Raw genomic sequence first — 12816 nt, 5'->3', positions numbered from 1 at the left:
GCTACAGTAAAATGTTGATAGCAACCATTTGCAACTTTTTAGACAATAATAATTCATACAAATTTGACGCGTCTGTACCTTTTCAGACACTACAATTCTGCTCCGGCGTAGAATGTTTTGTATTGTTTCCCTAACAACAACAAACATTCCTGATTTATGTGCTGCTGTTTTTTTTAATGGTTGGGTAGCTAAATGTTTTCTTTCTAGTAAATGTCTTGGTAAATCACGGTACTTAACAAACTTTTTTAGGAAAGGGTGGTCTGCAGGCAGGCTGCGCGCAGCAGTTTGAGATGATTTGATTAACAGTTCTGGTCGCCTAGTGGACGTTAGTCCTGCTTCAGAAGCTGCATTCCTTTACAGACAAGTAAAATGCCCGTTCATCTCTCCAGAGAAGGTTTTGTGTCGGCATTTAAAAAGCTGTAGTGTAGCCTACCCTAACAGACAAACATGACGTAGCCGAGGCGCTTTCAAGGGGCCACATTGCATTATGTCTGAAAAGGGTCATCAATACAGGCTACCGGTAGCCTACTGTAATTTCATATTATAAGACAAAAACACTCCCCCCACCCACGAAGACGAAGAGTGCTCGCAAGGCTTTCCCAAAGATACCGCTATATCCTGGCGATACCGGTGCCATGAATAGTCTATGACAGTGGTCACCAACCGACTCTGAGTCATAATCACTTTAGCAGTCAAAAAGAAAGCTGAGATCTACCTCTCAGATTTTTTTTTATATATATAAAAAAAGAAAACCAATCAAACCTGTCGCACAATTTCTGAGCGAATATTGCATTTCCAAACGGCCTTCTTTCCAGATTAGCGCTGAGAGTCACGTGGGGTAGCATCAGCCAGGCTAACTTTTATGCATGATAAAAGATAATGGTTTGGGATACAAATGTGAAAAGCATGTCATACATCCTTCCTACCAGTCAGAATATGTGAGTGGTTGAGCAGTTTGAAATCCCACATGGAGTAGTCTTTGCGCACACTTCGTGTCTCAATGAACTGTCCCCACTCTGGCGATCACAGGGGAAAAAAACTGCTGCTCGGTTCATCTTTTGTTTAAAAAGATAATTTAACCATTTAATCTGGGTAAGTCCCTAAGAGCTTTCCACACCAGGATTGTGCAACATTTGCCCATTTTATTATTTTCAAAATTCTTCAATCTCTGTCAAATTGGTTGTTGATCATTGCTAGACAACCATTTTCATATCTTGTCATAGATATTTAAGTCAAAACTGTAACTTGGCCACTCAGGAACATTCACTGTCTTGGTAAGCAACTCCAGTGTAGATTTGGCCTTGTTTTTTAAGTTATTGTCTTGCTGAAAGGGTAATTCATCTCCCAGTGTCTGCCTGTTGGAAAGCAGACAACCAGGTTTTCCTCTAGGATTTGCCAGTGCTTGCTTACCTCTATTTTCTAAGTAAAAGAACATTGATCCTTTTTTAACATTTAACCAGTCTTCTCCTGAGATTAAAGTCTTACTTATATATGAATTGCAACTGATGTTTTCTTCAAACGATGTGTTTCATTGCCACAAAAAAAGTAAGTAATAGCGCACATCTTGAAAAAAAGAAAAAATAAGTGTTATAGTGTATTTGTGATTTTGCACGGCCTTATGTATTTCAAATGATTAGGTAGGGTCCTATATAACCTGTTAGATTTTTTTTTTGCCCATTTTTTTTCTTCTCTGTTTTTGTTTTCTATTTTCCCATTGATGTTCTTAGTCCACAACAACAATTAATACATCAGGAGACCATTTTTGAGGTCTGGGAAAAATCAGAGAAATTTCGATTTTTGGGTGTAACCTTTTAATTCAAGTGTGCACCTAGCAAGAGGCTATTGTTTTAGCTGTGTTTTTGTAGCACACATTATGGTAGAGTTTGCAAGACAAATACCCTCTGGATTGGTGAAAATAATCATGATATCATTCTGCCACGTAAGCATAGGCTGCTTTGTAATTAACATTTAATTGAGAAAGTAATTGAGAAACAGAAGACTGTTTTCATTAACATCATTGCGAACAGTTACACAATGGTCGACGCGCGCTCCGCACACACACAGACAGGGGCATTCTCTTTGCCTCTTCAGAAAGTTGGAAATACGATTCACTGAGTCATTCTGTTCATGTCTTCTGATAAACGTGGGCAAATGAATACATGTTCAATAAGTTTAGTTGATTCTCTACTAAGGTCAATACATTTTTGAATATCGTTGAATTCTGTTTTAATGCTCATGATGATGTGGCATGTTAGCGACGCTGCTATTTCGTAACAATTTCCATTCCATCCCTTCGTTTAAGCCACTGCAACAGTTGTTTAAAAATGTTGACTGGCAAAAGAGCTGTTATAGCATGCCTGTCAACTGGCTATAGCAAAAGTTTGATATATCAAGCGTGGCCAGGTTTGTGCACTTTGCTGTTTGAGGTATACCCAGAGCAATGACCGACAGATGCTATATGTGGTATGCCCATTATTACCGATAATGGAGGCGCAAGTGGGGATTTTGAACATATTCCAATTCTGTTAAAAAAAGATTGCATGTTTGGTAGCGAGACCAAATCAAATCAAATCTATTTATATAGCCCTTCGTACATCAGCTGATATCTCAAAGTGCTGTACAGAAACCCAGCCTAAAACCCCAAACAGCAAGCAATGCAGGTGGAGAAGCACGGTGGCTAGGAAAAACTCCCTAGAAAGGCCAATACCTAGGAAGAAACCTAGAGAGGAACCAGGCTATGTGGGGTGGCCAGTCCTCTTCTGGCTGTGCCGGGTGGAGATTATAACAGAACATGGTCAAGATGTTCAATGTTCATAAATGACCAGCATGGTCGAATAATAATAAGGCAGAACAGTTGAAACTAGAGCAGCAGCACAGTCAGGTGGAAGTTGAAACTGGAGCAGCAGCATGGCCAGGTAGACTGGGGACAGCAAGGAGTCATCATGTCAGGTAGTCCTGGGGCATGGTCCTAGGGCTCAGGTCAGTTGAAACTGGAACAGCAGCATGGCCAGGTGGACTGGGGACAGCAAGGAGTCATCATGTCAGGTAGTCCTGGGGCATGGTCCTAGGGCTCAGGTCCTCCGAGAGAGAGAAAGAAAGAGAGAAGGAGAGAATTAGAGAACGCACACTTAGATTCACACAGGACACCGAATAGGACAGGAGAAGTACTCCAGATATAACAAACTGACCCCAGCCCCCCGACACATAAACTACTGCAGCATAAATACTGGAGGCTGAGACAGGAGGGGTCAGGAGACCAAGCCCAAAACAGACGGTCAGAGTAGAAAGATAATGCGATTGAGAAACGACGTGAACCAATCTCCATGCACAGCTAATGCGATATATGAAGAGGATACTAAATGTATTGATTTTCATCAGAATATTATTTGCTGTCCAATTAGCATGAGATTATTTTATCTCATGAAAATGGCATTGGTGGTTTAGACCAATGCCTAGGGCCCTATAAAATCTGGAATCATGGAATCCAGACATTAAAACGGAATTCAACAATATTCAAAAATGTATTGAATAGTAGGAAATCTACTATATGTATTGAATTTATTAGAACATTTATTAATTTGCCCAAGATTACGATAAGACATGTAGAAATGCATAAGCGATTTGTATTTTCCTACCAACTTTCTGAAGAGGCAATGGCCCAGGAATGCCCCTGTCTGTATGTGTCTAGTACTATGTGTAGCCATTAGTGATGGTGCTAATGACAACAGTCTTCTGGTAGGTGGAAAGGCATTCCCCAAAAACCCCCCAAAACTCAAAAGTCTATGCCTACCTGGAAGAATGATATCATGATTATTTGCATCAATCCAGTGGTGATTTGTTTAGCAAACTCAGGCTCCCGAGTGGCGCAGCAGTCTAAGGCACTGCATCTCAGTGCTAGAGGTGTCACTACAGACCTTGGTTCAATTCCAGGCTGTATCACAACCGGCCATGATTGGAAGTCCCATAGGGCGGCGCACAATAGGCCCAGCGTCTTCTTGGTTAGGGTTTGGCCGGGGTAGTCCGTCATTGTCAATAAGAATTTGTTATTAAATCTTAGGGATAGACCCTTTTTTTCAATTTTCGCCTAAAATGACCTACCCAAATCTAACTGCCTGTAGCTCAGGCCCTGAAGCAAAGATGCATATTCTTGGTACCATTTGAAAAGGAAACACTTTGAAGTTTGTGGTAATGTGAATCGAATGTAGGCGAATATAACAGAATAGATCTGGTAGAAGAAAATACAAAGAAAAAAAAAAGTTTTTCCCCCTACCACCATCTTTGTAATGCAACAGAAAGGTCCAGCCATCACTCTGGTTGTAATTCTGATGGTATCCTCAAGATGACAGCAGTGTATGTGCAAAGTTTCACTTGACGTATGATTGAACTACATTTCAACATTTTCAAAACAACTAGTTTTCATAACGTCATAACTCTGAAAATGTGGATATTTTTGGTCCAAAAGGAAAAAGCAGCTACATTTTGCTACAGATACAGGGTTTACTTTATGGGATACTCCCGTAAAGCCCAGTTCATTGGCTATCTAGCTAGCTTTGTTTGCCCCCGATTGGTGCTTATTTGACAAAGTTAGAGTCGATCAAGTGAAGACTGCCCACGTCATCGGTGTGCCATGAAGGTGTCGCTCTCTGACCAAATTTGGTGTCCTATAGGTTATACTACACCCCTAATGATATAGGGAAGTCTGGTTACATTCTAAGATCTCTGAGGAATTACATACGAACGTCATTTGACTGGTTGAAACAACGTTTAGGGTTAGATCTTTCTTTTTCTTTCTTTGCAAATTCAAGTGGAAATACTAGATCGATCGTGCATGCTTTGTGGACCTTTCTAAGATATGAACAAGGATTATATCTAACAAAATGATTCTTCATGTTATCTCTGGGACCCATTGGATGATAAATCAGAGCAAGATTTCAGAATGTAAGTACATATTTCACCTTCAGAGGTGAATTTATCAAACCTATCGCGGTGAAAAACGTGTTTATTTGTTAGGACCTCTCCTCAAACAATAGCATGGCATTTTTTCTCTCGCAGTAATAGCTACTGTAAATTGGACAGTGCAGTAAGCTTTAAGCCGATATCAAACACTTATATGTAACGACATTTGTTGTTTCTCTAAAATCTGCGATCGTGACATAAGGCGTTGCATGATTTACAACTGTCCCGTTGACGGGACGCTGATCCTTAAGTTTACTGACTTGCCTCGTTAAATAAATAAAATAAAAAATAAAGGTTGCTACAGAAATGTGCTAACCAAGCAAGTCTTTTGCTGGTGAGCAGACTGCACACTTGAATTGAAAGGGTATCTACACCCAAAAATGAACACGTATTAGCTTTTTCCCTGAACTCAAGTGGTCTACTGATGTGGTTTAAACATTGTGGACTTAGAACATCCACATTTGTTGATTTTTCTATTTTATTTTTTTAAAGTTTGATTTTTCTGAACAAAAACATGAACAGGAAAAAATCTGAAACCTGGAAAAACAAACAGAACTTAATTTGGGAAAAACCACTGAATTAGACAGAACAATTATCAGGCCTACATTATCAGGACAAATGTCATTCACAAAAAGCAACTTTTTCCCCCTCAAATGTGTTTGCAATTTGTTTACATCCCTGTTAGTGAGTGTTTATCCTTTGCAGAGATAATTATCCAAGAAGTTTGACCAGCATGATCATTACACAGGTGCATCTTGTGCAGGGGACAATACAAGGCCACTCTAAAATGTGCACCTTTGTCACACAACACAATGCCACAGATGTCAAGTTTTGAGGTATCGTACAATGCATTGCATGCTGACTGCAGCAATGTCTACCAGAGCTGTTGCCAGAGAATTTAATGTTTCCATATGCCGCCTCCAACGTTGTTTCAGAGAATTTGGCAGTACGTTCAACTGGCCTCAACCGCAGACCATGTGCAATCACACCAGCCCAGGACTTCTACATCCGGCATCTTCACCTGCAGAATCATCTGAGACAAGCCACCCAGACAGCAGCTGAAATTTAGGAGTGTTTCTGTCTGCAATATAGCCCTTTTTGTGGGAAAAAAAGTCATTCTGATTGGCTGGGCCTCACTCCTCAGTGGTGGGGGCCTGGCTCCCAAGTGGGTGGGCTTTTATGGTTGGAAGGTGCAGCACCAGAAAATAATTAGATATAGGTAATAATCAAGGTTACGACATAGCCTAACAGGAAATAGCCTTGCAAGCACAAATACACTAAGGCTAATATAGTTAATTGTTTGTCTTTCTCCAGTGAGCTGTGGTGTGCTGCTGGACTCTCCTGCCAGGATGATATGAGAGTTACCAGGAGACAATGCATACAGGTTAGCTGCTGATCTCTCGGCTTTCTCTTCCTTTCTCTCACTTTTTTTTGTTAAATGTAGGGAAATACTGTCCGTGACTTATGGACATATGTTTCATGCCTTCTTTACATCACTGGTGTGCAGTACCTTAAAAATGTCATAGCAGCCTAATACTGATTACATTAATAGGCTTACATGCCTCAGATAAATCCTTACCTAGGCTTCATATGGGGGTGGAGGTAGCCATGGGGTTAGAGAGGCAGGCCAGTAATTAGAGGGTTGCCGGTTTGAATCCCAGGACTGACTGGAACAATCTGGCGGGAGTGAAAATCTTGCCATAGATTTTCAAGCCAATTTAAGTCAACTGTAACTCTGCCACTCAGGAACATTCAATGTCGTCTTGGTAAGCAACTCCAACGTAAAGTGCATTAGAAAGTATTCAGACCCCTTCCCCTTTTCCACATTTTGTTACGTTACAGCCTTATTCTAAAATTGATTAAATAAATACAAAAACGAAAAAGAGTTAGTCAAATTTTTGCAAATTTATAATAAAAAATAAAACAAATACTGTATTTACATAAGTAAATACAGTAGCAGGAGTGGCTTCGGGGCAAGTTTCTGAATGTCCTTGAGTGGCCCAGCCAGAGCCCTGACTTGAATCCGATCAAACATCTCTGGAGAGACCTGAAAATTGCTGTGCTTCCTTTGCTATGAGAGTTGAAATTGAGCTCCAGTACATCCTGTTTCCATTGATCATTTTTGTTTCTACAACTTGAGATGTTTCTTCAACTTGATTGGAGTCCACCTGTGTTAAATTCAATTGATTGGACATGATTTGGAAAGACAGACCCCTGTCTATATAAAGTTTCACAGTTGACAGTGCATGTCAGCGCAAAAAAACAAGCCATGAGGTCTAAGGAATTGTCCGTAGAGCTCTGAGTCAGGATTGTGTCAAGGCACAGATCTGGGATAGTGTACCAATTTTTTTTTGCTTCATTGAAAGTCCCCAAGTACACAGCGTCCTCCATTATTAAATGGAAGAAGTTTGGAAACACCAAGACTCTTCTTAGAGCTGGCCGCCAGGCCAAACTGAACAATCAGAGGAGAAGGGCCTTGGTCAAGGAGGTGACCAAGAATACAATTATCACTGATATGGCTCCAGAGTTCCTCTGGGAGAATCTTCCAGAAGGACAACCATCTCTGCAGCACTCCACCAAATCAGGCCTTTATGGTAGAGTGGCCAGACGGAAGCCACTCCTCTGTAAAAGGCGCATGACAGCCCTCTTGGATTTTGCCGAAAGGCACCTAAAGGACTCTCTGACCATGAGAAACAAGGAAACCTGGCACCATCCCTACGGTGAATCATGGTGGTGTTAGCATCATGCTGTGGGTTTGTTTTTCAGAGGGAGGGACTGGGAGACTAGCCAGGATCGAGGGAAAGATGAATGGAACAAAGTACAGAGAGATCCTTGATGAAAACCTGCTCCTGACCGCTCTGGACCTCAGACTAGGGCGAAGGTTTACCTTCCAACAGGACAATGACCCTAAGCACACAGCCAGGACAAAGCAGGAGTGGCTTCGGGGCAAGTTTCTGAATGTCCTTGAGTGGCCCAGCCAGAGCCCTGACTTGAATCCGATCAAACATCTCTGGAGAGACCTGAAAATTGCTGTGCTTCTCATCCAACCTAACAAAGCTTGAGGGGATCTGCAGAGAAGAATGTGAGTAACTCCCCAAATACAGGCGTTCCAAACTTGTAGCGTCATACAATCGGTAATCTGCATTTTTGGACACCGATTACATTGCACTCCACGAGGAGACTGCGTGGCAGGCTGGCTACCTTTTATGTGAGTGCAGCAAGGAGCCAAGGTAAGTTGCCAGCTAACATTAAACTTATCCAATAAAAAAACAATAAATATTAAAATCACTAGTTAACTATCATGGTTGATGATATTACTAGTTTATCTAGCTTGTCCTGCGTTGCATATGATCGATGCGGTACCTGTTAATTTATCATCGAATCAAAGCCTACTTTGCCAAATGGTTGACGATTTAACAAGCGTACTCGTGAAAAAAGCACGGTCATTGCACCAACGTGTACCTAACTATAAACATCAATGCCTTTCTTAAAATCGAATACACATGTATATATTTTTACACCTGCATATTTAGTTAATATTGCCTGCTAAGATTAATTTATTTTTATTAGGGAAATTGTGTCACTTCTCTTGCGTTCTGTGCAAGCAGTCAGGGTATATGCAGCAGTTTGGGCTGCCTGGCTCGTAACGAACGGTGTGAAGACCATTTCGTCCTAACAAAGACAGTAATTAATTTGCTAGAATTGTACATAATTATGACATAACGTTGAAGGTTGTGCAATGTAACAGCAATATATAGACTTAGGGATGCCACCCGTTAGATAAAATACGGAACTGTTCCGTATTTCACTGAAAGAATAAACGTTTGTTTTCGAAATGATAGTTTCCGGATTTTATCATATTAATGACCTACGGCTCGTATTTCTTTGTGTTATATTATAATTCTAGGATTTGATATTTGATAGAGCAGTCTGACTGAGCAGTGGTAGGCAGCAGCGGCTCGTAAGCATTCATTCACTTCCTACCTGGGAATATTGAAGACTCATGTTAAAAGGAACCACCAGCTTTCATATGTTCTCATGTTCTGAGCAAGGAACTTAAACGTTAGCTTTTTTTACATGGCAAATATTGCACTTTTACTTTCTTCTCCAACACTTTGTTTTTGCATTATTTAAACCAAATTGAACATGTTTCATTATTTATTTGAGACTAAATAGATTTTGATGTATTAACTTAAAATAAGTGTTCATTCAGTATTATTGTCATTATTAGAAATATATATATATATATATATATATATATATATAAATCGTCTCATTAATCGGTATCTGCTTTTTTTGGTCCTCCAATCGGTGTCGGCGTTGAAAAATCATAATCGGTCGACCTCTAGTCTGAATACTTATGTAAATGTGATATTTCAGTTTTTTTTAACCTCTTGATACTAGCCATCCCGGATCCGGGATCGTGAATACAGCCTCAAGCTCATTACCATAACGCAACGTTAACTATTCATGAAAATCGCAAATGAAATGAAATTAATATGCTAGCTCTCAAGCTTAGCCTTTTGTTAACTACACTGTCATCTCAGATTTTCAAAATATGCTTCTCAACCATAGCAAAACAAGCATTTGTGTAACAGTATCGATAGCTAGCGTAGAATTTAGCGTTAGCATCAGCAGGCAACATTTTCACAAAAACCAGAAAAACATTCAAATAAATCATTTACCTTTGAAGAACTTCGGATGTTTTCAATGAGGAGACTCTCAGTTAGATAGCAAATGTTCCGTTTTTCCTGAAAGATGACTTGTTTAGGAGAAATCGCTCCGTTTGGTGCGTCACGTTTGGCTACCAAAAAAACCCGAAAATTCAGTCATCAAAACGTCGAACTTTCTTCCAAATTAACTCCATAATATCGACTGAAACATGGTAAACGTTGTTTAGAATCAATCCTCAACGTGTTTTTCACATATCTCTTCGATGATATATCGTTCGTGGAAGTGTGCGTTCCCCTCTGAATCTCAATGGAAAATGCCTCCAGTTGAAGATTACGCACCAATTTAGACAAAGGACACCGGGCGGACCCCTGGCAAATGTAGTCTCTTATGGCCAATCTTCCAATGATATGCCTACAAATACGTCACAATGCTGCAGACACCTTGGAGAAACGATAGAAAGGGCAGGCTGATTCCCGGCGCATTCACAGCCATATAAGGAGACAATGGAAAACAGAGCCTCAAAAATTCTGCCCATTTCCTGTTTGAAGTTTCATCTTGGTTTCGCCTGTAGCATGAGTTCTGTGGCACTCACAGATAATATCTTTGCAGTTTTGGAAACGTCAGAGTTTTCTTTCCAAAGCTGCCAATTATATGCATAGTCGAACATCTTTTCGTGACAAAATATTGCGCTTAAAACGGGCACGTTTTTTATCCAATAATGAAATACTGCCCCTAGAGTCACAAACATTTGCAAACATTTCTTAAAACCTGTTTTTGCTTTGTCATTATGGGCTATTGTGTGTAGATCAATGAGGGGGGAAAAAACTATTTAATTAATTTTAGAATAAGGCTGTAAATTAACAAAATTTATATTTAGCCTTGTGTTTTATGTTATTGTCCTGCTGAAAGATGAATTTGTGACCCTTTGTCTGTTGGAAAGGAGACTGAACCAGATTTGACCTGTGCTTCACTCTACCTACTCAGTTTCTTTTTATAAATTTTTTTTTAAAACTCCTTAGTCCTTGCCTGTAATACGTGATGGAGCCACCACCATGCTTGAAAATATGAATTGTGGTACTCAGTGATGTTGTTAGATTTGCCTCAAACATACCGCTTTTCAGGATAAAGTTAATTTATTTTAGTGCCTTATTGCAAACAGGATGCATGTTTTGGAGTTTTTTTTATTCTGTACAGGCTTCCTCCTTTTCATGCTTTGCATTGTGGAGTAACTACAATGTTGTTGATTCATCCTCAGTTTTATCTTATCACAGCCGTTAAACTCAAACTATTTTAAAGTCACCATTTGCCTCATATTGAAATTCCTGAGCGGTTTCCTTCCTAGGAAGGACACCTGTATCTTTGTAGTGACTGGGTGTATTGATACACAATCTAAAGTGTTATTAATAACTTCACTATGCTCAAAGGGATATTCAGTGTCTGCCTTTTTTACCCATCTACCAATAGGTGCCCATCTTTGTGAGGCATTGACTGGTCTTTGTAGTTGAATATCTATTTGAAATTCACTGCTCAACTGAGGGACCTTACAAATATCTATCTTTATGTGTGGGGTACAGAGATGAGGTAGTCATTCAAATCACAGTCAAGTCATATAGAAACAAATGTGGCAAATCAATGAACTTTTTGTCCTGAATACAAAGTGTTATGTTTGTGACACATCCAATACAACACATTACTGAGTATCACTCTTCATATTTTCAAGCATAGTGGTGGCTGCATCATGTTATGGGTATGCGGAGACGACCAATGTTCCCTCTAAGCTGCGCGCGGGCGTGCAGTAGCCCAGAGACGGGACTGCTGTGCAGAGCGCAGAAGAAATATCAGCCCACAGAGGATGAGATTGAACGTCACTCAACTTTCTACCGTTTTCCCTGTTAGTTAACACTATCAACGTTTTCCTTTACTGTGGAAATTGTGATCGAATCAATGCAATATTAGCCACTTTCAATGCAACATACAGAAACAAAAAGAACTATGCAAGAGATTGTTGTAGGCAGAACGTATCAGAGAAAGATTCTATTGTGCATGACTCAGCCTGTACTCTACACAGACCTGTGGGGCATAACCAATCAGAGCTACAGTAGGCCTATATTCCAATAGACCATTGCCATATATGGATGAACTGGACTGTGTTTACAGCTGTGGTCGTGAGTAGATACGCTTGTCTTGAGATCAACAGAAAGAGCTGCATGTAGCCACGTGTGCACATTTTGTTCATATCCTTTGCTAGTTAATGAGTTATTAGCCCAGTTATAGATAATTTGTAGACAGCCATATGGGAGTGATTGCTTCCTACAAGACCACAAAACGTTTACTTTTATAGACATCTTTGAAAAGCCAGTCCAGTAAAGAGCACTTTTTCTTTCTTAAATTGGCAATGTTGTATTTTGAGACAGGCTTGAATAGACTAAGTAGCCAATAGGCAGAGGGTAGCATAATTTGTCTGATTCTGTGTAATAATGGTATGGGAATAATAAAGCATTTTATTTTGTAAAGTGGTTTCTTGCATCAAACATTTTCAGTCACCTTGTCTGAAGGACTGGGCCACTCAAGTACATTCATGTTTTCTTTTTTAGGAGATTGATTTCCTCTTCTAGCTTAGTTCACGCTAATATTTGAGGTCACTTAGACATGTCCTTGTTTTTAAGGACACACCTCAGATATTGCCACTCCTCCCACCTCACCGCAACTGAGTTGATGTTACAGGTAAATGCCAACCATGCTGGAAAATGCCAAAGCGCCAGGTATTACAATCCAAAATTGGCAACTAATGTGTGTTTCACAATAGCGCTGCCTTAATGCTAGCCAAAAATAGAGCCCTCAAGTCTAACTGTTTTAGTTAGTTGTAGCGACATAAGGAGCTCTGCAATGCCGTCTTGCCAGAGTAAGTGAAACATATTTGAGTAGGCTTACTACTCCTTGACATTGATTAGCTAATGGTGTGACAGAACTGCTCATCATTATTTTTGGGGCTGCAGGTAGCCTAGAGGTTAGAGGATGACCAGTAGTGGTAAAGTTACTGTTTCAAACCCCGGGTAGAGCTGGCACAATTATTGGATAATCGTGCAACTAAGAATTATGGACAATAACCGCGAACCTGAAAATATTTATCATCGTTTTAATACCTTAATTTTAGGAGAAGGGAGAATTCAACTTTTTATTCAAGCA

At 40.0% G+C, this 12816-nt stretch overlaps 1 protein-coding gene across 6 annotated transcripts in view; it reads left to right on the top strand.

Annotated features, from left to right (window-relative positions):
- The window catches only part of LOC109892822 (dual specificity tyrosine-phosphorylation-regulated kinase 1A), a 51190-nt gene that overhangs the window by 20698 nt on the left and 17676 nt on the right, over positions 1–12816 (top strand). For 4 of the 6 annotated variants that reach the window (XR_004210302.1, XM_031826714.1, XM_031826715.1 and 1 more), the window contains exon 2: positions 6271–6340. The exons of the other annotated variants lie outside the window; for them this stretch is intronic. Coding sequence is in view for 3 of the 4 variants with exons in the window: in XM_031826714.1 (XP_031682574.1) it covers positions 6331–6340 (10 nt within the window). In the remaining variant the exon portion in view is untranslated. The remainder of the gene's footprint in view (positions 1–6270; positions 6341–12816) is intronic. 6 annotated transcript variants of the gene reach the window in all.

The sequence above is a fragment of the Oncorhynchus kisutch genome, linkage group LG6, assembly GCF_002021735.2.
Source record: "Oncorhynchus kisutch isolate 150728-3 linkage group LG6, Okis_V2, whole genome shotgun sequence".
Lineage (NCBI taxonomy): Eukaryota > Metazoa > Chordata > Actinopteri > Salmoniformes > Salmonidae > Oncorhynchus > Oncorhynchus kisutch.
Note: the sequence above shows the minus strand (reverse complement) of the source record. Positions and strands in the feature narration are given on the sequence as shown.